The 25515-nt window shown below is 48.1% G+C and overlaps 1 protein-coding gene across 4 annotated transcripts in view; it reads left to right on the top strand.

Moving 5' to 3' along the window:
* Positions 1–18924, top strand: part of LOC147258012 (protein phosphatase 1 regulatory subunit 29-like) — a 181061-nt gene extending 162137 nt beyond the window's left edge. For all 4 annotated transcript variants that reach the window (XM_086212317.1, XM_086212319.1, XM_086212320.1 and 1 more), the window contains one exon: positions 226–18924. In XM_086212317.1, the coding sequence (XP_086068443.1) occupies positions 226–1816 (1591 nt within the window). In that variant the 3' untranslated portion in view covers positions 1817–18924. The remainder of the gene's footprint in view (positions 1–225) is intronic.
* The last annotated feature ends 6591 nt before the right edge of the window (positions 18925–25515 follow it).

The raw sequence follows: 25515 nt of genomic DNA on the forward strand, positions 1-25515 counted from the left end.
AGAAGCTAACTACAAACACATTTTTCCAACCATGGTCCTCATTGAGTCTTTGGGCCATGCTATTTGTCATAATTATTTGAGGTTTAATTAAAAAGCAAGGAATGTCATTATGTGGCATGACTGTGGGGACATATTAAAACTAATTAACTTTTAAATTAAACATAGAATCGAATTAAATATTGTTTGTTATTAGGTGTTTCCACTAAATTCAACGTCATTCCTCAGGTATGGTCCAGAAGCTGCTGCAGCTGTGGCCAACGACCCAGGCGCCATGCAGCGCCTCCAGGAGCAGGCACACCACTCGCACCATCATGCAGGAAGTGGAGGAGGAAAGCTGCCTCCATCAGCCTCCTCTAGCACAGGCATGCTCCATGGCTCGGCCAACACCAGTTCTTCACGGCTCTCCACCTTGCCACAAGTGGAAAAAATGGCCACTGCCTTCTCCGAGGCAATGGCAGGCAAGGGAAACTACATGGATGTGAGGACTGCAGGAGTGGCAGGCGAAGGCAGGGAAGGAGGGATGGTAGCTGGAGGAGCAGGGGTAGGAGGAGAAGTAGTCGTGGATATGCGAGGTGGGGCTGAAAATGGGACCGAGGCTGGGGAGGATTCAGATGATGACGGCCGTGGTTCAGCATCAGAGATCTCCACCATCGCCAAGGAGGTGGACAAGGTAAACCAGATCATCAACAACTGCATTGATGCCCTCAAACTGGATGCCTCTGCTAATGTTGTGACCACAGCTGAAAATGCCAACTCTGTGTCCTCATCCCAGCCTCCATCCTGTATCGCGTCCCTTCCCCGCAACCTCCTGCCCCTCTCTCCAGGCCTCCCTGGAGATCAGATAATGGCCTCCTCCCCAAAGGTGCATCCTAAGTCTCACCCTCAGCTTCAAACCCAACCACATCCTCAGCTACATCCACAGCCTCATCCACCCTCTATGGCTCCAGTTCCCCTAGTAATGCCCTTGTCTGAACGGCCAGGCATCAGCGGTGGGGGGTTTCTGTCTCCTCCTTATCGTGACCCACCCCCTGCAAATGCAGTGCGTCCCCTTCAGAGGCAGTTGAGTGCCGACACCGCTGTGGCCAAAAACCGTTGTGGTGCCACTGCTGCAGGATCTGTCAAGAGTACTAGGGTTTTCAGTGTTGATGTACCTGAGCAGCGCAGTGACCCTCCCAAGTACCCGAAAGAAAAAGGCAGCCCTGTGGGCTGTGGTGGAGGGGGTGGAGGTGGAGGTAGTAGCGGAGTTGGGGGCTGCAATGGGAACGGGATAGGAAACATAAACGGAGGTGGGGTGAGCATTAATGGGGGAGGGGTTGGGTGTAATAACGGAAGTGGTGGTCGAGGTGGGGTAGCTGGCCCTGGACAGCAGCAGCAGCAGCACCAGCAACAACAGCAGCAACAGCAGCAGCACCATCACTTGGAGGTTCAGCCAGATTACCACAGCTCTGAACACCGCCATTCCTTTCCTGCTCTCTACTATGAGGGTGGCAGCGACTCACCCTCACCGGCCCAAAAGGCCTCGTTCCTCAAGCCACTGGGGCGCACCAAGAGGGATGCCACAGTCACCTATTCCCAACTCTCACCCTCTCGTCACCACAACTACAACTCTGGCTACTCCTCCAGTCCAGAGTATTCATCTGAGAGCACACTGCGGATCTGGGAGCGATTCCGACCTTACAAGAAAAGCCCTCGAGAAGAAGCGTCCTATATAGCAGCAGGGCACGCCCTGCGGAAGAAGGTGCAGTTCGCCAAGGATGAGGACCTTCATGACATTTTGGACTACTGGAAGGGGGTTTCTGCCCAGCAGAAGCTCTAAGCTGAGGAAGCTGAATCAGAAAATTTAAAGGGGATTCTGAGATTGGATGCCAACAGCAGACTACAAATGGGATAAAATCAATGTAGCAAGACAGAACATGTGTTTCACCTGAAGTGTCCAGTGACATCGCTCATTCTCCTGCTGGATCAAGAGGTTAAGAGGTATACTTTTTGGGTGTTTACCCTTTCAAACTGATTCTGTGATAATTGACATTGTAAGAGTTTGTTTGAAAATGTGACGTCACCACCAAACGATAATCAAGAGTCAAGCTGTTCAGCAGACTGCCGCACACTACAGGGCACTTTGGTCCTTGCAGGTTCCCAAAGACCGACTGAATCAACCACTGATGAGCAAAGCGAGGTGATGACGAGCGAGTGTCTTCTACCTCATTACTGGCACAGTGCAGCCAAGCTATCTCACCACAAACAGCCCCATTCATTGCCTAAGCCCTGTCCCTCTTTTCTCTAATCCCATCAAACCACCATTCACAAAACAATCATCCCATAGCACCGCCAGCACCTGCTTTCCTATAGAAGCATCATTTAGGGAGATAATGAGGGAGCAGGATGAGGAATTAAGTGCATTTGTTTTAGAATAGCCTGAGTCTCCCTCTTTGGGGAAGGACATTAAGCGATACTTATCAGGCTAATTGTTCTTCCTGGCAATTAGCCAGTGTAAGAGTAGGTCGGGGAGGCTTCGTGTTGAGCATGCTTATCGATTTGAAACACCTAGCTACATATGTTCGCCGGTGTGTAGGAATGTATATACGGTCCATGCATGGTGGTGTGAGCGATTGTGTGTGGGTGGAAGAGAAGGGTTGAGTCGTTCATTATTCTCATCCTCCTCTGTGGGAGCAAAGTGGATAGAGAAGCTTTGCATACAGATAACAGCTCAGGTGTGTGTGTGTGTGTGCGTGTGTGCGTGCGTGCGTGCGTGCGTGCGCATGTGTGTCTGCGTGCACATGAATATCTGTGTTGGGCCAGACCAGCCTATCCATCCAGATGACATGAAGCAAACTCTTTTTAGACCTGCTGACGTTTTGTCTCCTAGACCACTTCTTATTTACGGGTGTAGCATATTTCTTTTGAAAAGGGAAGCTATGAGGTAGGAAATTTACATTTCAATGGTGAGAGCCATGAACAAATTACTTTAGGATGGGTTATACAGGTTGGCGAGACAGGTGTTGGCTCCTATATTAAAGAACTCGGTAATCACATTTTAGGTACACAAGCAGATTGAAAGCAGATTACGGGTTTGCTGGAGCTGCATCTCGTCTTGAACGTGCCGGTGTTACAGAGATGAAAATGAGTATCGTGCATTTTCAGGAGTTTTACGAGCTCAAGGCGAGGCTGCACACTGTGGGAACTTAAAATCTGTCAATTACTCCCCATACTACGTAGGGAGATACAGTGGGCTGCAAGCAGAGTGAAGGGCTGAGGGACAGCACAGCCTTCTCAGTAGACGTGACCCTGCTCTGCTCAGAGCGGGAACTTGCTCCGGACCAAGGTGCCCTTTGCAAGTATTCTTTCATTTTTAGGGTTGTTGCTTTTTATTGGAGATTCGTGATTTCATTTAAACATCAGAACAACATGAAGCATCGAAGCTGTACTGACATATTCAAAGGAAACATTTATATTGTATAAGCACAACAGGCAGTTTGACCGTTGTATCAGTAAACTAAGCCAATGGATGAATTGGGGGCAGTAGGGAGCAAATGTGTGGTGATCTGATGGTGCATCAGAGAAGCACTGCGCCGACACGCTTTGGGTGTTTGAGAAATTCTAAACTAAAGTTTTTTCCAACTTTGCATGAAGTCAACTGTACGACCTCGTCTGACTACCACCTCAAGGCTTATATAGTTTAGTGCGATCTCAAGACACAACACGGTTGTATATCACCACACAGACTCTCTCTGACCACTAACCGAGGGACCTCGCTAGCCACACATGCTAACGGCAGTCAGAGTTCACATTTCCTCACACACGACAGTTTGGGAATGTTTCTTGTTTTGTTGTTTTTGTTTTGTTGTTTTGGGTTGTTGTTTTTTTTTGGTCATACAACTTTCTGGAGTTAGAACCCTCTTAAGTTTTGGCCATACTTTCTTTTTCTTTTCCAAGGTGATTACGGGATTCCAACCCTTCCCACGAGCAGAAGGAGCAGCCCTGTTTGACTGGAGTTATGTTATTGTTTGTTTGTTTATTATTTGTCTGTAAAGGTTAAAGTGCAGTGCTTTGACATCCAGGGGCAAGGCTTGGTCCTTGTAGGGCCTAAACAACAGACTTTAACATGCTTTTGTTTTTCAGTTCCATTGCAACATCCATGTTTACTGACAGAAAGACAAACAGAAGGCATCGAAAACAACCCTCCTTAGGGGAAGTTATTAAAACTAGGCTTACCTGGGATGGGTGTAAGCGGGGATGCATCGCTCTTTAATCCATATAAATTACCTTTCTTCTTCTCTCCTTCTCTTCCTTGTGAATTGATTCGTCTTTTGTTCTCACCCCTGGTATCTGGGCCTCTCTGTCTTTGCTGCTATAAATTGCAACGGAATCCGTATAAATTCTGTTTTGAAATGCCTAATTAATGAATTCCCTGGAGGTTTTGTTTTTTTTTAATTTCCCGCCCGCCACCTCTGTCCAGTTTAATGGGGTAAATTAATGAGTAATTTGCCAAGGCCGATGTCGTACCATCGTCTTGAGGTCAGACGACCATGCTGATATTATTAACTCTACCAGACTGGGAGCCTGATTGAAATTAATGACGGATGTTTTTGTCTGCCCATCTTTCGCTCTGTCCCCGTCTCCCTCATTAGATGCTTAACCATGTTCTAGCTCTCCATGTTGCCCATAACTCTTGAGGGCAGGAATGTCCTCAAATACTCTGAAAACCTGAAGTATGCAGGTTGTGAGCAGGAGGAGATCAAACCTCCTGAGCTTTGATTTATTTTGTTGCAAGTATGATTGGCAACGAAGGGCCAGTCATTCAGACCTGAGAGTAACAACACTTGGACACTTGAGTTCAAGCTTGGACTTTAAAAAGGGAGGTGTGAGTGCAGTACTTTGCATTACACCATGTTTGAGAAAGTTAATTGGTTGTGTTGGACTGATGAAACCCGAGATTTTTAAATATATGTCAACATGTTCATGCATCGGGAAAGTCGACCTTTGCTAAATCAGTCTAACGTGGCGCGAGGGCGTTAACACCTCAGCTCGCAGCAAACGATCCCAGGTGTTCTGCACAAGTTCTGTCGGCTGCTCTGTGTATCCAACCCTTAATTGGGACGGCACCGATTCAGGGAGCGAATAAACTTCTCCGTTTTCTCAAATAACCTTTTTAATTTGACCATGTTGCTTTCTAACCTGTTTGCCGTGCGACGTACAAGGTAAACCGGAATAAAGTCAGACTGAAAACCACAGTACAGCACATACAGTACTTAGATCGGTCATTGTTCCCTGGTTCTATACACACTGGTACCGACGGAACATAAAGAGCCTCATCGAGCCACAACAGTCATGAATAGCTGTCCTCCTCCCACTGTTCTAGTTTTTAATTTTACATTGTGTTTCAGGTTTTCCCTTTGACCTTCTATGTCACCGTTTGCAGCCAATCCAACGGCTGTACTGGTGTGTGGAAGGTGTTTTATTAACCTTTCACCTCACCCATCCGCTTTCACATCAATACAGTTCAATTTGGACGAGTGGGATCAAATACAGACCTAATAAATGCCCTTGAGCACAGAGATGGACAGCTACAAAAGGCCAAGTCTTCCTTTTTCCTTCCTTTTGCCTCTTGTGCCAGTTCCACAGCTAGCTGCCCTCTACTTTGAGTCCAATTATCACCGATCAATTTGTTTTAGATTAGTACCGTGGGCTATGTAGAGGTGGAAACCTTTATAAAAATAATGGGTTCATTTGGAGGAATGGGAGGAATTGAGTTGAGGTTAGCTGCGTATAGCCTCAAGGCTTTTCTCCAGATGCTAGGAATAACAGGAACTCAGGTATTCATACGCACAGGGTGGCCAGTTGTAAATGCACTAAGGATTTAATTGACTTTTCTCCACAATTCTGCTCCGCCTTTGTAAGAAGGGACAATTTACTACCACAATACATCCCAGCTGTGACGCACGGCCGCTGTGGTATCCAAGCCTTGCCCCTCCTCACCAGGTAGCTTCTCCTCTGTCTTGTCCTAACGATGTATCCATCGACAGCACTTACTTTCAGGATTTGATTTCCCACCCTTGTGGCGAGGGGGTCTGACTCCAGTCCTCAGGGACCAGGATCCACCAGTGGAGGCTGACGGCTGGACATGAACTATACATAAGGAAATGCTTGCGTGCCTTCTCTCCAGTCTGGCCCATTACCCATGAGGACAAATCTATGGGAAGGGACTGCTGACAGTTTCAGACTTCCAGAAGAATTAAGACAGAACAACTTGTGGCGGTCCCTGAAGAACGCAGTCAAACCCTCTCTGTCCAGAGCTGTGAGTCTCCCTGGTACGCTACAATCATCATGAAATCATCAAATTATTCACGGGCTGCTTTGCCTGGCCGAGGAGTCTAAACACCAATAAATCAGAGTTTTCATCTTTGCTGTTGGGTACCAGGGAAGAACAGCTCTGGAGAATTTGCTCTTTATTGATCTAACAACTTAGACGGAAATGTCTGTTGTGCCTCTAATAACTAATTCATGAGAGTTTACACTGTTGTAGACAATATTTCTAGCTGCACTGTTTACACACATTTAGTTGATCGATTCTAAGGTTTTTGAATTTTGGTCTTATTGAAAAACACAAATCAATAGTCGTAAAACCACGGAACAACCCTCCTGATTTCCTCCCTTTGGAGCTGCCGTTGCTCTCGGCGCGAAGCTCTGCCGGAGAAGCAGCAGCCCGGCTACGGCTCCCCGAACGGCCTGTTTAATTAAACCTTTGAATCCATATGATGCGGTTTGCTGTTACTTTGTTTTAATGCTTTAAAAATTAAAATGCCGAACGCAGAGAGGCTGGCTGCGCACGTCTCAGATTACACCCAGAAGCATTCCTCTTGCAATCCTCCAAACCCCCTCCTCCTTCACCCGTTATGGACCATAAGAACCGATGCTGTGAATATGAGGTTTTGTCCCTTCTCTGGGAGTTGAATATCAGTAGAGAAAATAGGAGACTCGGGGAAGAAGTTATGTGATAAAGGGGACTGAACATCATATCCCTTGACTTTAGCTTTGCCCTGGTGTTTGTACCTCCCCTTACAAAATTGTGCACTCTGGTACACAGAATATTATATTTATGTTGTAAACATGTAAAATATGATACCTTTTTACATCAGATACATTTCAGAGGCCGTAGTTTGGTGCAAGTATTTTTGTGCTATCGTGACAGGGTGGAAACGTCCTGCTCTCTGGGCTCAGTAGGACGAGCCAGGCCTCCGACACCTCGCCTCCGCCTCAGGCCCTTCTGTCACGTCCCACTGCGTTTCATGGGACAGGTGTTCTATGTTCTTGGTTCACGTTGACACAACAGTGGAGAGATTGTTCAGCACATGGATGCAGATCTCTGTATGTAATGTTGAGTTTGAAGCAGGGAAAGCTGCCATGTTTGCAGATTTGCTGCATCGACTTCTTTGTCCTGAATATTGACGAGCAGAATCAAAAGCCTCGAAGGCTCCTTTGCATCTCCGTCTTAGAGGCAGGTACTCACCTCTAGCAGCGCAGAAGTTGCTGACGTCTGGGACGCCCCCCCCCCCCCCCCCCCACACACACACACACACACACCACAACCGCACTCATCTCCTAATAACATAACTAATCACTTATAACCCCAATTGACGGAGGTTGCTGGAGGCAGATTTGGAGAAATGCTGCATAAAAGGCTCCATTCAGAGCACAAGTCTGATTTCAAGAAGCACAGAATCCACCTGGCGGAGTTCCAGACGGGGACGAAAAACCAATGATGCTGGTTCGTTCTTGTGAAATCTGGCACTTTAACACCCTAATGATGAGCTAAAAATGAAAGCAGCCCTTTTTCAGTAGAAATGATCTTCTCATTTCAACTAAACTGTTGATAATTTTCAGAATAAAAGGAACACCGCTTCTTTTATTTTCTACCCGAGCCAAAGATAAAATTCGCGCCTGTTTCTCTTCAGCTCACCTGCTCTTTCACAGAGCGTGAAGGAGAAACACCTGAAAAGATTCATTATTGACATGTAAAGCATTTCAAAACATTTCTACCCAGTAGAGATGAGAAGTTCTGTTAAAGCGAGTTGTTTTAAACTGAAAGGACACAAGCAGGGTTTCTATTTTCTAATATTTCCTCTTCTGCACCTGTCAGCATAAATCGGAAGGTGCACATGAGCCCAGAAGCTACACATTCTGTGCTGTCCTTGAAAAACAGTCACGGAGAGTTTTAACTTCAAGTCTGGATTTGGGCCCAGAATCTGCTCACAAACCCTTCCCCCATACAGACACCTGAGGTGTTGCAGGGTCATGGCTGAGGTCACGTGCCTTAATTCTACTCTCATTTTGATTTGCAACATGAATACTTTTCCCTTCACCTTTAGCAAGTTGCCGACGTACTGAAACGGGGTGGCGGGTCGCTGTCTCTGGTTTCTGCTGGGAAGTGAGTGGAGCAGCAACTGCAACCAGTCAGCTAGCAGACGTTCAGGAACACGGATGTTGAGATCAAACGCGGCAAAACTGAACCAACTAGAAATCTTACAGACTCCCAGCGTTCCCGGAATGTGACAAATTGCTTCCTGAGGGGGGGAATAACAACCACAGGAACCAGGATCTAAATTTAGTTCTGGGACAAGATGAAGGTGGATCCTGAGGGAAGGTTCCCGTGACTGAAACAGGGCGGACCTGTAAGCCAAGCACAGGTTCTGAGCCCGGCTCGGGTGTCGCTGGCCTGGCTGGTGTCGCTGGCGCCGGAGAGGAAGCAGGTTTGTGGACAAACCCTGCTGTTGAGCTTGAGTTGATCGTTTCTTGATTCATTTGTAGATTGACGTGATCGGTCGATCACTTGACTCGGAATGACCGAGAGAGTTCCCTTGTGAAACTGGAGCAGTTTCTACCGGTGGCCAACTGTGACAAACACACAATTACACACACACACACACACACACACACAAATGTAGAGAATCAATGAATATAATGTACGTGTTTGAATAGATTAGAGTTACGTTATATGGACATGAAACATAAGAACACACCACATATACCTCCCACTGACACACACACACACACACACGCGCGCGTTCCCACACACCTAACTCAACACATTCACACCTGCCTACACAAAATATGGACTGAATATTTCTAGCGACGTTTACAGACACTTATGGTCTTAAAAAAAGTGCCAAACCGGCGAGTTTTCTGTGGAGGTGGAGAGGAACCAAACATCTGTTGAAATGAACTTTTACAGCAAGTGTCTTTCTGTTGTTCGTTTGTTTTTTGTTGTCATGTATGTTCTTCCTTGTGTAATTTCTGCATTTCTTTCCTAACTACTACTACCACTACTACTACTACTACTACTACTACTACTGTTTTCAGTGCTATACTTCTCATTATCCCGTCTGACGTGTTACACTTTGTATGTCGGTGATAAATGAAATTGCCTCTGGTGAGCGTCGCGTGTGGGTTGTCACGGTCCCTCTGATCTGTCAGACTGAAACAACACCCAGAGGAGTGGGGACGCCTTGAATTGCTTCCTCCACCTCATGTCCACCTCTCGCTGCACCGTCCGCATGGCACTGTTTGAATGTGTAGCATCTGGTTCAGTGTTTGGACAGTCAGGCAACAACGCCGCTCATCCCTGAGCCATCAGTGGGGAAGGCGGCTATTCATTCATTCATTCATTCATTCACCAATTATTTTCCTTCTTATCCTGTACGGAGTCATGCAGGAGGCGGAGCCCATTTTTGTGGCTCAGGCGCCACAGGGTTGATACCAACGACCATCCATGTATTTCGACGTACATATTTTTTCCCCTCAAGTTTTTATCCCTGCTTGAGCTGGAAGGAACAATTCCTGAAGCTTAGTGGTGGTGACCTTGAAGTCATGTGACCCCTGGTGTAGCCCCTCCATAGGCTAACGTTAGCTTAGCACTGCTAATGTAGCATTCAGGCTTCCAGCATCATCAGAGGGTTCATTAGTGAAGATGATCTTGATGAACTCAACCTGGAAGATCCACGCACACCAGCGAGCTCCAAGCCTGAACCCGATACGTTCCCGCGCTGCACGTTCATCTTGAGATTGTTTGTCCATCTTTACAGACGCGTCCAGGCCTCCAGAAACCCGCCCTCGCAGCAGATGTTACGCCTGACGAACAGAAGCGGCTGTGACCTTTGCGAAGTTCCTGTTTGTTATGAGTTTGATAAAAATAGAAAAGTGTGATAGGCTTGAAATGGCTCTTCAGAAGGAATTGGTATTATTTGTGTGTGTGTGTGTGTGTGTGTGTGTGTGTGCGCGCGCGTGTGTTTGCGTGTGTGTGGGTGTTGTCATGAAGGTCCTTTCTGTCGAGGGAGTGATGGCTGAGGCTGGGTATCTGAAGCATTTTTAATTAATCTGCCTTTCAGTCTGCAGGGCTTTTCAATAAGGCTGTGCTCATTCGCTCACTCACTGTCTCACACACACACACACACACACACACACACAGTAATTGCATGCTTCCAATTTCAAACACACATTTCTTTCTCATTCACACACACGTTATTCAAACAAAAAACACAAACACCTGGATTTGATTTTTCACACAGTCATTCCAATTACACACAGCAATGCCTACACACACGCACACACACTACACTATACTATACTATACTACACGATACTATACTATACTATACTATACTACACTATACTATACTACACTATACTATGCTCACATGCTGGTTGCACCCGATACACACAACATATTGCACCCTTTATCCCAGTCAGCTGATGTGCTGCTGGCTGACTGAACGTCCCCCCTTCCCCTCTCCTGCTCATTTTCCCCAGGTTAGCATTAGCACAACGGGTTAGCGCCCATTCTGACAGCGCAGTGGTCCTGCTGGTGTGACTCCCGCCCTGCAGCAGGACGACACAAGCCGCTGGAGCTCGCTGGCATGGACTAGTGAGCTTTTTCAAGCTTTGACTTTATTGGAGATTTGAAAAAAAAAATAGTAGTGTCTTTATTAAGTCCATTTTAAGGCGAGTAAATCGCAGCACGGCTGAAACGCAGCCAGGGACTCGACTGACTGACCTTGTGGCAGCGTTGATTTTATATTCAGCCTTGTTGAAAATGGGTTCATTTTCTTGTCATTTTACAATTTTCAGCAAGAGCGTGATAATTTAATAGCTGAATGCAGAACAGGAAACCTGGACTCTCGGGTTTTCAGGTCTATTTGCTTGATTCTTCAGAAGGCGGGGGCCTCTGTGGAAGGATCCTCCCCGGCCGCTTCATGGTCGTATTCACCAACAGACCGTTAACCCGGTAACTACGTGATGTGCGTCTAAGGTAGATGAAACCTCCAAGTCTTTTGTAATCTCCACTTATTGTCTCAGTAAAAAATGAAAGTAACTCTTATCTAAACTTGCCTCCAGCTGGGGGTGTGTGTGTGTGTGTGTGTGTGTGTGTGTGTATGTGTGTGTGTGTCCGTCCTCAGAGACGTTCTGAAGTGCCATCAAACAGTAAATCAGTCCCAGCAGAATGAAGCACAGTGCATTTACACACCAACAGTAGTGGCAAGCAGCCGCTTCTTCCGGTCCCTTGAGCCTCACTGAAGTCAGAATTGGCGTAGCAATTAGGACTGCGGTACGCGATCTGAGGGAAGAGCATGGATGCTTTTGGTCGCTCCCCAAAGGGAACAAACGCCACAAATTAAATACCAAGCAGCGGAGAGAGTCTGGGTCCAGAACCTGACCAGGACTAGCCGGCGTGTGTTGGAGGAGTGCTGCTGTGCCGTCATCCCGCTTTCTGCTGGATTTTGTGCTCGTGCCGCCTTTTCACCAAGTATTTTTAGTGGTTCTTTGGGGGACAAACGCGAGCGTGAGGTTCTGCGTCACCGGCTCAGCGGTGGCAGCAGCAGCTACAAGTGTTTCTCCTGCTCGATGGAGCCTTCCTTTAATGAAAGTGTTGTACTTTCTTTGACCTGAATCAGGACATGTTGGTCCTCTGAAGGTAAAATCTCCTCATGGATTACGGATCCGGACCTGTGTTGAATGGGCAGCGTGACGTCATACCTGTCGATCACATGAGAACTCTCTAACAGGGCTGTGGGTCAGTAGTTCAGCGAGACTTCAGATGTCCCTCGTTGCCAGTCAGTCGCTTCCAGGCAGAAGCGGTGGTTGCCAGGGGCGATGGGGGAAACAGTCAAGGTTGCTAGGTAGCAGATGAGAACACATGCTCTCATTAATTGTCCTTTGTGGCAGTGGAAGTGCAGGGTGGAGGATGTTGCCATGGGATGGAAGCGCGCGCACACACACACACACACAGAATTGTGCTCATCAGGACACACAGGTATCTGAGAACATCTCGAATAATTTGATATCCTTTCGGTAGGATGAGAGGAAGGATTAGAGAGAGAAGCTTATTGTTTTATCAAGATAAATATGGCAGATTTACCTCTCGTGGGTGTGACATCACTGTGCATATTCACTCTTACTTCTTTCTCGACCGTCCTTCCGTGTTCCGCTCAAAACTGACGGATTAAAAACTCTCATCGTGGGATCGATTCCCTTCGAATTCTTGGACCAACTTCAGCCGCATGTTAATGTAGGAAGACATCTGCACATCTGTTCATCACACGTGACCAAGAGCACTTCAGTCAGAGGGGATCGGATCGAAACACGTAACGGCATCACAACGCCAAATCCAGGCGGAGGACCGTGGCGGAGGACCGTGATGGTGTCTGTGACGGCGAGAGCGTCTGCTTGTACGTCCTCCAGTTACTGTTACTGAGTTTATTCCTGCAATAACTGCACCTACCGTTGGCTTCTTCCTCCTAACTTGTTGATTTGAGAGACGCCATTTTCTCCTACTCTGTTTTTACCAGTGGCGTCATCAACTACCAGAACCAATCGGGAGCAGCTTGACTGTCGAGCCGCTATGTCGGCGTCCTGATTGGCTCACTTGCTTTCTCGTTCCTCCTGGTGGCTGTAGATCGCCAGGGGTCCAGACGGTGCGAGCCGAGCCGTGGAAATGTCGGATCAGGTTGTTCAAACGTTTATCTCCAGGAGAATTCTGTCTTCAAAATCTCCTTCCATGCAGAGAAATGTGAAGATCAAGACTTCATCTGAGGGCTCCGTAATCTTAAAGAGTTGAAGGCGAATCATTTCCTGTAAAATCCGGCCCCCGAGCAGTGATGTCACCCCCGTCAGGACACGTAATCTCTACGTTCGTCTGAAAGACTTTGAACTCGTTCATCTGATGAGACAGTCCACACTTTGACATCAGTCCAAGCTGGAAAGGGAAAATTACGCCACCCCGTCGCAACTTTTTGTGCCCCCAGGATTCAACTGAGACATCTGTCGCCCTGGAAACACGTATTATGTAAAATGCAGTGTGATTCCAACCTTTCTGAGGCACAGCTGTTAACTCTTTCTGAGCCTAACTCGTCTAAAGCAGAGCACCTGATGTTTTGTCTTGTAGAACATGCAGAAGTCCTCACTGGTATCAGTCCCGGCTCTCCGCGGCCTCCACCTCTCCCAAAGCTTCTCCCAAGTCCAGATTTACCGCGAATCGCATCGTCTCCTCCGTCTCTTAGTAAAGACGCAGTCGTGTGAAACATCCCCGTGTCACTGTGTCTGGATAAGTGCTCCATCAAACCTTTTAGCTTCAGCTCCCAGGGAGAAGGTTAAGCCCCCACGACTCGTGTTCTTAGGTTAGCGAGGGGACGAGCACAACAAGCCTGGATTGTGTTGAGTACATTGTGCGCCGTTATACAGCCGTACACAACCGAGCGACGCTGTTAAATACTGTTAGATCTTCTCGCCTTGTTTGTAGTGAATCTCCTCCTGTCACAGAAGCGCCGACGCTGAGTTGCAGGACGGGAGGACGTGACGTTACAGGTGGGTAGAGAGAAAAGTTGGGTCATGTTGAAGGTAGAGCAACTAAATCGATGTTCAAGAGTGAGGAGGTGACTGTGTGCACACGGCCAACAACCCACCACAGCCCCGCACTCAGGCCACGTTTACACATCGCCGAGTATTTACAAAAACACGTGTTTTCCCCCTCTACGTTTTCAAAAATAACATTGTTACATCTGCATTTACACAAACCTGCACAAATAGGCTGTTAAGAGCTGCTATGAGCATGCCAAACCTATAGGTGGCAGTGTAACAAGAAGCATAAAGTCATGCTAGCTAATCAGAATCCTCGAAAAAACAACAACAATTAATGACACGAGTTACTTCCCGTTACTTGCGCAATGGCACGTGACGTTCTGAAGCCTAAATGATCGTTTTTGGTGACTTGAAGCTTCGTTTTTGTGTAAACAAAAGACCAAAAGCACGGAAACGTCACCGTTTTTGCATCGTGTAAACAGGGCCTCAGTTTCATCTCCTGGTCGGTCGACGCCACGCCGCTCAAACCGTCACAACCAAGACTCCTCGCAGGTTGGAAGGCTGCAGGAAAGGGACTCAGTTGGTGTTGGTCGACAAGAATCTGGTGACGTACGAGCAGGACAGACGGCGATTCGACCGCTCAGAAAAGATCCTCTTACATTCCTGGTACGCCATCTGTGTTTACTCAGTATACTTCAAAAAAAATCCTTCACAGACTAAAAGTGGACTCGAAGTGCACATCCAGGATGCACAGTACTGATCGTTGGCTGATAGCAAATATTCGTCAGTGTCGATATGAAGGCGTGTAGTTATACGATCAGTATATGTGGCACAGGGAGTGTACTTCAGAAGTACTGTATATTAAATGGTTCCCAAGCACCGTCTCTGATAATCAGTTCCTCTTTGAACTGCAACTGCCATCTTTTCCTGACTGTGAGTGGCGTGTGATACACGGAGGTGCCAGCTAACACAGGGCCGCGTCGCCTGATATTAGGAAGTCCTCTGATGAGTTCAGTGAGCGGGAGGCGGAGCAGGGTGTCGAAGATGAAAGACAGAGAAGGACGAGTTGAAGAAGTCGAGTGGGGAAGAATGTAGCCTATTATGAAAGATGATGAAAGAAGGCCTTCTGTGCCGCGGGCAGAGGAGAGCGCGGAGGATGCGGAGAGGAGGCCGGTGATGGCGGAGGACAGGAGCGAGGAGCGAAGGGATACAGAGCAGCGCTGGAGGAGCGGCAGCCTCCCACACTTCTTTATTCTTCTTTGGTTTCTGATGCGTTTTTCCATCTCCTCTCTCTCTGCTGTGTTGCTGTTATGTTGTATCATATTGAGCACGGATGAGGATGGCGAGGTCCAGCAGACATCCCTCACGCCCTGTCATTGGGGGGGGCTTCAGTTCCAGCTGCTGGTTTGTCTCCTCTCGCTGGTCGGAGCTGGACTGAATGACCCAGTTGTTAGTTTGTTCGTAGCTCAGGTCAAAGTGTTTGTGGATCATCAGTCCTGCGGCTGGATGTTGGACACCGTTCGTGCCTGACGACGACCTGGAGAGTTCGTACAGGTGCTTGTTGTTAGCGGTCAGTCTGAGTTAGCTTTCCGCTAAATATGTCTGAGGCGATACAGGATGGAAAAAACATCTTTGTAAGCTCAAGGTACCATTCGTGAGTACTTGAGAGGCTTTTTGAGTGAAGTACCACTTCACACAACCCACCAGTTTATTGCTTGAGCACACCAAGTACATACGGTACACGTTTGTATACATACACCTCATTTGTACATGCAACCCCCCCCATCCTGATCGTAGAGCCACTTACCCAGATTAGACACAGACAGCAGAGAGAGGAATGGCGGGATGGAGAGAAACCGCCAGTGGACGGCTGAATGGAGCGCTGTGAGGCTCATTCATCAACTGAGGTTGTTAAGGGGCAGCAGAAATATAGTGTAGCGACTTAAACACACACATTGTGGAAGTTAAAGTGAGGTTATGAGTTGGATTCTCGCCGCCCATGTGTGATGGTCTGATCCGCGTCGTGTCCTTGCGCGGTTCTTAAACTGCTGTTTGCTCGCTCGCTTGTATCATCAGGTGAAGCTGTGATGAAGTCTCGCGTCACCTCTGCCTGACAGCCTGACATTTTAGCAAAACACAAAGCTGCAAATCTCCAGTAAAGGTCTGCAAACGTGCTCTGAACCCTACGCGTAAACACTGGCTTGCCGCCACGAAATTTTAAAAAGTACATTGACAGTCTGAGGTCCGTCGGTCCTGACAGCCTCAGCAGAAAGAGCTTGAACGCTGGAGTCCTGACAACCTCGTGAGATCAAAACGTGCTTTTATTTATGAGAGGAAACTAAACCTGCTTGTATTTTCCAGTCTTCATCACAAGACTCCCCTCCGCTTCCCTTCAGTTGTGCTGGACTGGCTGTTGCGGTGCAGCTGTCAGTGGAGGACAGTCGACGGGCGCCGCTCAGAACCCAAGCGGCTGTTGTATGACTTTAATCATATGAGGCTAAACGGTGGATTTAGCTCACGTCTCCTGCTGTTTCTATGGCAATAGCCCCCGGTGGCGCCCTGCTAGACTCCGAATCCACCGCACTTTCTCACGCTGTAGCTATCAACACCATCTAAATTAACGGCCAACAATAGCCTCTGAAATGATCGTTTGCCAATGAACCAATCAAGGCTTTTCCTGCCTTGGTCTTGGAGGAGAATTGTCTCTCCCTGCCAGCGACTCTCAGCTAATTATGCTCTTGAATGACTGAGTTCCAGCCTGGTTCTCCCCCGCTGTTCTCAGGCAGAGTCACGCTCCAGGCGATCTCTTCCCTCCCTCTTCTTCCCTCGATTGTACTTTTCTGCTTTGCTCTTGATTTCTGCTCCTTCGGTAGAGCAAATCACTGCCGGCGTACCTTACTGCCATTTGAATTCAAGAAAATATGAATAATGATATTTTCCTTTAAGAATGCCTTCATTATGAATGTAAACCTGAGTGGCCGAATCAAACATGGTGGCTTTGTTGTCTTGCGAGAACGTCCGTGTTCTCGTGCGCAAAAACACACCCGACGAGTCGCTCCGTGCTGCTCCGGCAACTCTGAAGTTCAAACTGGAAAACTCGACAACGTCAGAACGGAGCCTCGATTCCAGATGAGCGATTATGGGGTCTTCTTTTTTACAGATATCCAAAATGCCAATATTTCACAGCACGTTCTGGCCGATAGACAAAATTTGCCAGTGTTGATATTCACAGTGATATTTGTTTCATGCTCCAGGGAAGCGGAGCTTTCTCCTACTGCGAGTTTAAGCAACCGGAATCAGGAAGAAATGACTTCATCTCTAACGTCTGGATGTGCTTTCAAGTGAGCCCCCACTTCCTGTCTTTGGGTGATCAGTACTCTTCCTTCACGGGTTCTGATAAAACGGCGTCTGCCGGTGAAGAAACCAGAACACGGAAGAGGTTGGTGATGGAGGGTCAACAGGAAGGAGGAGAGAACCTTCTAATCACTCTAACGACAGTGTGGGTTTGGTTTAATTGCTCTCATCCTGATAATCATAGGCGGGTGAAAGCCGTTCAGCACGAGTCTGTGAGCGCCGGCGTCTCCCGACTCTCCTCTTACCGCGCATTTAAGTCGGTTTTTGAGGCGCTTCCGTACTCGACCCAAACGTTGGCTGGACGCCGCCTTTTGATAACTGAGGAGTTTTTGATTGAATTTGCTGCGAATGTTCAAAGATCGACCCGGACAACGGAGCAACATTCCTCCACACCAGAGGGACCTTCGGATTCTCAGGGCCGCTGACTGAGTCGCAGCACTTGAGTGTAGTTGTTCCTCTTGCTAGCGGCTCAACAGGAGAGGTTGCGTTTCCCGTCGCCTCCCCTCATATTTTCATATTTCAGCGTCAGATTGTTTCAACTGAAACCCAATTTCTTTCCCTCCCAGCTCAGTCTGTTCAGTCGTGCAGGGAACTGTGAGTGCACTGTGAATGTTTCCGTTTCCTCCTCTGACTTTTTTAATATTGACCCCCCCGCCCCCTACAAAAAGAGATAAACTACTGCCAGTCCACTGACCTTTGTTTGACCAGTTCAAGGAACCCTTAAACCTGCTGTGTTGGTTTTTAATAACTGTACCGTTAAGTACAAACCTACTAGTATTTGTTAGTAATCCTCTGCTGCACCTCCTCACTGGTGATCACTGCCACCCTCCGCCGGACTCAAACTTGACCCGACTACTGTGTGCCCCCCCCCCCCCCCCGTTCAAGCACTGCACAGCGCCACATACTGGCCACCACAACAGTCACTGAGGTCAGTATTAATGTGTAACTTCACCCAAAAAAATATAACTGACTTTCCAGTTGTCCCAGCCAGTCTGGTTCTCACTTGCTGGTCCCTGCCCAGAATCACACGTCCGAGTGAACGAGGGGAAGACAGCAGTCACGCCCGTTTGGGTGAAGCGTCACTTCGGGCTTCGCTGGATTTTCGTAACCCTGTTCTGTCTGTCGGTCCCTGTTGACCACGTGGAGGGCAGCGTGTCCGCCATCACCCTGAGCACCTTCAAATCGACGTGGCCGGTGGTCTTCGCCTTTCCCTGCTCTCCTGCTTCCGTCCATGCACTCTTCTTTTAAACTCACACTTCACTTCCTGGCTCATTCATGCTGACACTAACAAGTGTCCCCGTCGACACTAATAAAGCCTTTTCATCTGCACGCCACTTGTTAATGGTTCATCTTGCCGAGCGACAGATCAGAGGGGAACCGTGACGCCGCAGAGCGACATGCGTGAGGTGGAGCGAATTCAGACTGGCGCTGAAGTGTGAATGAGGTTTGTCTTGTGTGTGGAGCGCGCCGGGGCAGCCTCCCCGGCCCTCCGTCAGCACTGGTAGCTCCTCCTCTCCTGCCTACGGGTACGTCTCCTTCGCTGTCCTTTGCTTTCCTTGGCGTGTCTGTTTCCGTGTGATTTTACAGCAGTTTGGTTGCCTGTTCAGGAAGCGACGTGTAACAAAGATGGCAAGCAAACAAGATAAACCTGTGAATTTTGTACAAACTGTAGGAACAACTGACTGTTTTTCTACTGAGCCTGTTATCTCTATATGTTTATTTTGGGGGGGGCAGGGACACCATGTGTTGGGGTGGGGGTGGGGGGTGGGGATGAGGTTTTTCTGTAAAGGGTCGGGGACTGTGCAATGACTACTTGTAATTATTCAGAGAATCCAGAGTATAGAATTGGAAAAAATGTCCCTGATGACAAATGAAATAAAGTGTTATATTTGCATGATTTCCTGTATTTTCATGGAGCAGAAATATATATATATATACATCTATACATATATATATATTGTATTCTGAGTGGCTGTACATCACATTAATAACTAATTATGGAAACGGAAAAAATACTGTGCTTTTTTCTGTGTACATAAATGATGTTTTCTAACCTCTTTTATCAACATCTTAGCCGTTTCTTGCTCTCCGTCTCACTTTCGTCATGCTGCGGTCGTATCTGATCTTTCCATCAACAGATGTGATATCCTCGGTAATCTCAAACCGTATTGATTCCCCACGGCAGCGGAAGAGCCTGCTCCTCTGAGCTTTCTAATTACACCCGAACGAATCCCCCTTTCTTCCGTTTCTGGTGGGGAACGACTTTACATTCCTGCATCAAAGCGTCCATCACCACCGCAAACCCCCTCAAAAACCCCCACAGAGCGTCAAGCTCAACCTCTGCTCCTGACCTGCGACGCTCCGTGACCTGCTGGCGCTGCTCCACCCCAACGGCCGCACACCTGAATCTGACCGAACGTGTGTTGCGGTGAGACACTGCAGCTTCAGCAGGAAGAACTTGTCAGCTTTTACTCCAACGTGAGAATCAAATTTTACCAAAACCTCTGGACAAAAGAAGATGAAAAAGCCTGTTTCAGTAAGAAAAGAGCGCCTGCTGCCTCTGCTGCAGCCGGACAAACCCAACCAGGAGACTCCCTGACAGCCCAGCACCTCCACCATGCCTGATGGCGCCGATGCAACGTCAGGAAGAGACGCGGCGCTGACCTTGCACTCCAGTTGGAATTGTAAATGACGTTGACGTCAGAATTCGAGCCTCTCCCCAGCTCCATTTTGCTAAGATTATTATGACAATTTTTTTTTTTGCAAAGAATGAAATATTTTCTTCTGCTTGCGTTCAGAGAGATTCTGCCAAACAGGAGAGAGCTTTTTAATCTGGAGAGGTCCGTTCAGCAGTTTGAAGTAGTAAACTGCTATAAACAGACTGTTAAAACAGAGCGTTACGATCTCAGAGTTAACGTTTGAAATAAATGTCATCGTTTGGAAAAAGAAAGATCGCTCGGCACCAATTATAACCCACCACCTCCGGCGGGGGAGGGGGGCACACAGGAGACAACGCGCGACACCCTGGTGCACCTGCCCTGTGGTTGAATGACAAATGAGTCATTCAACATTGCTTTATTTTGAAATATGTTTTATTTTGTGAAGGGAGCAGATACTCCAATTATTTCCTGTTACTTCCTGTCTGGCTGCATGTGTTTGCCGACTGGCCGGTCAACAGGCCGCATTTGCCTGCAAAGAGAGATTTGATGCGACTGTTGAGTAGCAGCTGTGCATCCAGCCACACACAGTCCTGATTTTTTCTTTTTTTTAAACAATCACGTCTCACCCGCCATCACGCAGACCAACGTGTTAAACATTGCGTGGGTTTTGCTCTCTGACGGTTGGGCCTTGCTGGCGTGAAGCTGCCGGGCGGAGGCGCCACCGGTGGCCTGCAACGTTAAGCAGAGATGGGCTGGTAGATGTGAACACTTGACTCTGCCCTCCTCCTTGATGGGAACTCATTGTGTTGTGACCTTTAAGTTTCCTCGATATCTCCCTCCGTGTCTCTCTCGCCGCTTCCTCCCTCCTGCTATCTCTCTGTGAACGCCGGGGACTTGACAGCTGATTTGAAGCGCCGTGGCGGCGGCATTTTGTTTTAATGATTTCCCTCCTTTCCTATCTCCCTCTGCCTCCCTTTCTTTGCTGAGTCTGTTCCATCTTTCACCTCTGATTCTCTCTCTCCCCTACTTTAATGCCACCTGTCCTCTCCCTCCCTCCCTCCCTCTCGCCCTCCCTCCATTGTTTTAATCGTAATGAAAAAGGCAGCGTGAGAGTTGCGCATCAGTATGCAGAGCGTCAGCCGCCTCTCCCAGCAGGAACCTGCTATCTGGGCCAAGGAAACAATGGCTGCTCTGGGCGATGGGACGAAAGGATTGGAGACATAAACTGTCCACTGACATTTCATATCAGTTCCCCATAAAAACGGTAGAAACAGACAGAAACCCAGAGAGACAGAGAGCGGCGGCTGGGTAAGAAGAGCACTGCCTCAGATAAGTTTTCAATATCGCACCACTGATTTCTTTAGTTCTTTGCGAACCTGCGATCGTGTTCTCGATCAAGTCCCAACAGCATCCTGCCGCGAGGGAGGAGCCTGCTTGAACGGAGACAGTCGGGAGTTTTTATTTGTAATGAATAATAAAAACCTGCACTCGGCAGAATTCACTCGTCAAGGTTTCTTGAAATACGTTTTCATTGACGTGAAAACAGCCTGCTGTCTGACTGAGCTGTTTCTCCAAAAGTGACTCCATCTCATTCAGAGTGGAAGGAGAGCTTCGGACCGTCTTTGCTTGGCGCGCCGCACAAACAGCAGGCGCTCTTGAAACCTCACTTTCTGGAACTTTTTGAGGCTTCCAGGTTCCCTCCACTGATTCATGAGTTTTGTGCCAAACGTAATAAAGAACTGAAGGATTTTGCTTCTCGGGCTCAGCCGGCCCGTCCTACGTGGACCAGGGTCCTCAGGTACAGGTGACTGTTGTCAGTCGAGGTTCAGCCCTCACCTCAGAGGGGGTCATCAAGGTCAGAGGATCCAGACCCGCAGTGGGTCGATACTTCACCAACCACATGAAACAAGGCTGCGCTTCACAAAGCAGGAACCGCCCACTGACGTCCATCCTGTGAGTTTACAGAACACACACTGTCCCACACACTGTGACACGCTTGAGGCTCCAGGGGCTGCAGTCGCTCCCCTGAACGCTCCATCTTTCTTGATAGAAACTGTTTGCAGTACCTGCACTGTCTGGGTTTCCCTCTCCTCCACTCACAAATTGGTCCTTTATGACTCCTTCTGGAGGCCAACAGCCCCAATGACAGGTACAGTGAGTTAGTCCTCGCCGAGACGCCCCTTGTGAAAAATATAGTCCCTGAGCCGCGGTTTGCACAGCAGGAACCCTGCAGGACGTCATTACGACCGGTCCGTTAAAGCACCTGCCATTTATGTAGCGCCGGGGACCTGTGTCGTCACTATGGAGCAAACTAATTAGACAGTCACAGGAAGTGATTTCCAAATGCCTTCTAATTCAGTGCATTGATCTCTTTGACCCAGAAGGCCATTTGTCAGAGAATCCGCCGCACCAGCTGATCACAAACCGTCACTCACGCTGGACTTGAGCACCTTGCCTGGTTCCCGCGCCTCAGTTTCAGGGGCCTGGATGTAAACACACTGATGAGCGAACGAATGGGCCATCAAGAAGAAATGAGAGCCACTTTACAAAGTCACGTCATCTCTCCTTCATGAACATTTACAGTCAATGAACACGTAAACGAGGATGCAACTGTGGCGCGGGAAGGACGACGTGCATTTCCATCACGCGTTGATTACTCGCCCATTAGAGGCCCAGAACCATCGGTTCCACGTGCAGATGAGCAGCGAGATGGACGAGAACCGAGACTCATTTATGGGAAGTGTAATCCTGCGTGTTCATAATGCTGTGTCAGCAGCTGCGAAGCCAGACATTGAATCTCTGACGGTGGCCATCCTGCTGCAATGACCACACACACACACACACACACACACACACACACACACACACACACACACTCTCACTCGGGCAGGCGGCTCCTCTCTGAAATTGCCTCATCTGTGGATAAATATGAAAGGTGTCATTTCTAAATTCATCTCAGCAAATTTAGCTTCCCGTTCTGTCCTTCTGCCAGTTTTTGTTACGGGATGTTACTTTTTATTTTTTCTCCCTTCTGTTTTGCACTTCAACCACACCGCTGCACCGTCTGAAACTGAAATGTACCTTTGGGTGAACCTAAATTGGACCATTTTGTGGGGAGAAAATGCAGTGCAAGACTTGGAAGTTTTCCAATTTCATTTTCATGTACAACAGTTTACACTGCTGTACGAAGCCCTCAGCACGAAATAAAATCAAATAAAACAAAACAGCAATCAAACCACCACCCCTAAGAGAGCCAGGAAACCATCGCTCATGTACAGCATGAACAGGCAGCAATGCTACTCAGTAACTGAACTGTTTCTCCTGCGCAGGATCAGTGAAGCTCTCTGCCCTCTCGTCACCAGGCCGTGACGACGTGCTACCAGCGACAGGAACAGACAGGTAAGAAGCGCTCGGCAACGTGTCCGAACAGCAGAACTCGTCCTGGGAGTGGCGGGAGGACCCAGGCCAGGACCCTCACATAGACACAGACTCTCAGACCTCGGCCTGAATCCGAACCCTGTCAGAGCGACTGGAACCCTGCAGGGGCAGGTTGTTTTTTTCCACTCATGCAAGCAGGTCCACCATCTTGAACAGCTATGAATGACATCACCAGTCCAACATCAATGGGAGTTCATCACAACTCAGTTTAAACTGCAAAACACAAGAGAATAAATATTTATCAACTTTCACCGTAGTGAACGTTAACTTCCTGTTTATTTGAGAGGTCTTGATATCTTGGAAACAAAGTAAACTTATAACTCTGTAGTTCCACACACAACAGGCCGATGGCAGCCAATGCTAGCCGTTAGCCAGCGCTAATGGCTAGCTGTAAAAGATGAAATAAGCATTATTAGTATTCAACCAGCCCTTAGCGCTAGCTAAAGCCTAGCTGCTAGCTAACGGCCAACATTACTGTACCTGCAATTCAAAGGTTATATGCTAATTAATGCTGCGATGACATTTGATATTTGGCTCAACAGTTGAACTCCTACAACCAGACAGAGCAAACGTAACAAGCAATTCCTCCTGTTGCATGTTACATGTGCATTTGATGACACGGCTAAATATCCACTCAAACATCACATGCTAACAATTAGCCGTGACGAACTCGGACTACAGAGGTTTTGTCATCATGTGGCTCCCTCAGCCTTTGGAGACTTTATCAGGCAATAATCCATCCAAATCTGACAGTAAAAGGAGTCACTTTACTGGCGATGATGATGCTTCAAACTGTCTGTCCACCTTCCAACAGCTGCACCAGTGACGGTGGAGGAGGTCACAGTGTGTGTTCACCGGTGATTCTGCCAGCAGATGCCGACAAAGGCGCTGTGCTGTAGCTTTAACCTACCCCTCAACCCCGGAAACACGGATCCAAGAAATTTATAACCTGTTGGTTCGTTGGCTGGCCTGTGCTATCAATTCTGCACGCTAACGTCACACATATACATGTGGTACACACACACACACACACACACACACACACACACACAAAGACACACAGTGACAGAGGAGGAATTAATCAGAACTTTGACCCGGAGACTAATTGCCGAGCCAGCAGTATTTCCTGCTGATTTGTTATCTCCTTATTGTGCAAAGTCTGTTCTTTTACTCTGAAACAAGACTGCGTGTCCTGTGAGAGGGGGAGCAGGGAGAGTAATACCAATCAGGGGAAATCAGTTTGGAGTACACACTCCCATCTTTCACTGCTGCACCCTTTTACTCTCCCCCCTTATCTCTCCTTTTATTATCTTCACCCCGTACCGGCCTGCTCTTCCTCATCCTGACTCCACTACACCTGCAATTTCCTCTCCTCTCTCTAATTCTGTCCTCTTCTTTCCTGGACTCTTAACTCTGAACGTCTTTACAAGATTTAAGTGCGTTCATGTTCTTGTATAATTGCTTGTGTAAACGGATGTATTCCATATCCTGCCGTTCAAGTGTAGCTGCGTCTGCATTTCGCTCTCTTTTCTTCCATAAGAACGCTTCAGTGTGTAGAATATGTAAAGCTACGGGCGGCGAGATGGCGCTGAATATGAGACGTGAAGATTTCGCACAAGCTTCTGAGCCTGGGGTATTTCCTGTTGGACCGGACCCCCGATGTAGCCACGACAGCTTGGCTCACACCTGGAGCACCCCAGGTCTGTCTGCCACGTGGCAGCGTGGCGATGGAGGCGATAATCACGGTCATCGACGGGAGCAGCTACACTGACCTCGCCCAGCTTGCAGGATGAGCGTGACGCTTTCGGCCGGTTCCTCAGTAATGAGGCGCTTGGGCTGAAAATGAGACACCTGCCTGCAGCTGCTTGTTCTTAACTCCCTCACATATCCAACTTTTAAACTCCTGGAGGCCCCATGGACAGACAGCTGATATTGAAAGTTACGATTCATCTTTGACCAAAAACAATTCTTGGAGTGATCTAGTTAACGCCTCTTACCATACATGTGTACGACGCCGAGCTTCCAAAGAGGTTTTGAGAATATCAAGACATGATTAGAAGTGACTGGGATGAAGACCAGCACCTCTAAATGGATCTCAGCAGGATGGTCCACCTGTGGGGGGGAGCAGATCCAGTGTGTTGGAGGGACTGTGGCTGACCGGGAGTGTCTCGGGGTCCTCCAGTCAGGGCTGGTCCATGGTGTGTTCCACTGGGCT

The sequence above is a fragment of the Aulostomus chinensis genome, chromosome 8 (genome assembly GCF_037954235.1).
Source record: "Aulostomus chinensis isolate RoL2024-O1b breed Wild chromosome 8, RoL_Achi_v1.0, whole genome shotgun sequence".
NCBI lineage: Eukaryota > Metazoa > Chordata > Actinopteri > Syngnathiformes > Aulostomidae > Aulostomus > Aulostomus chinensis.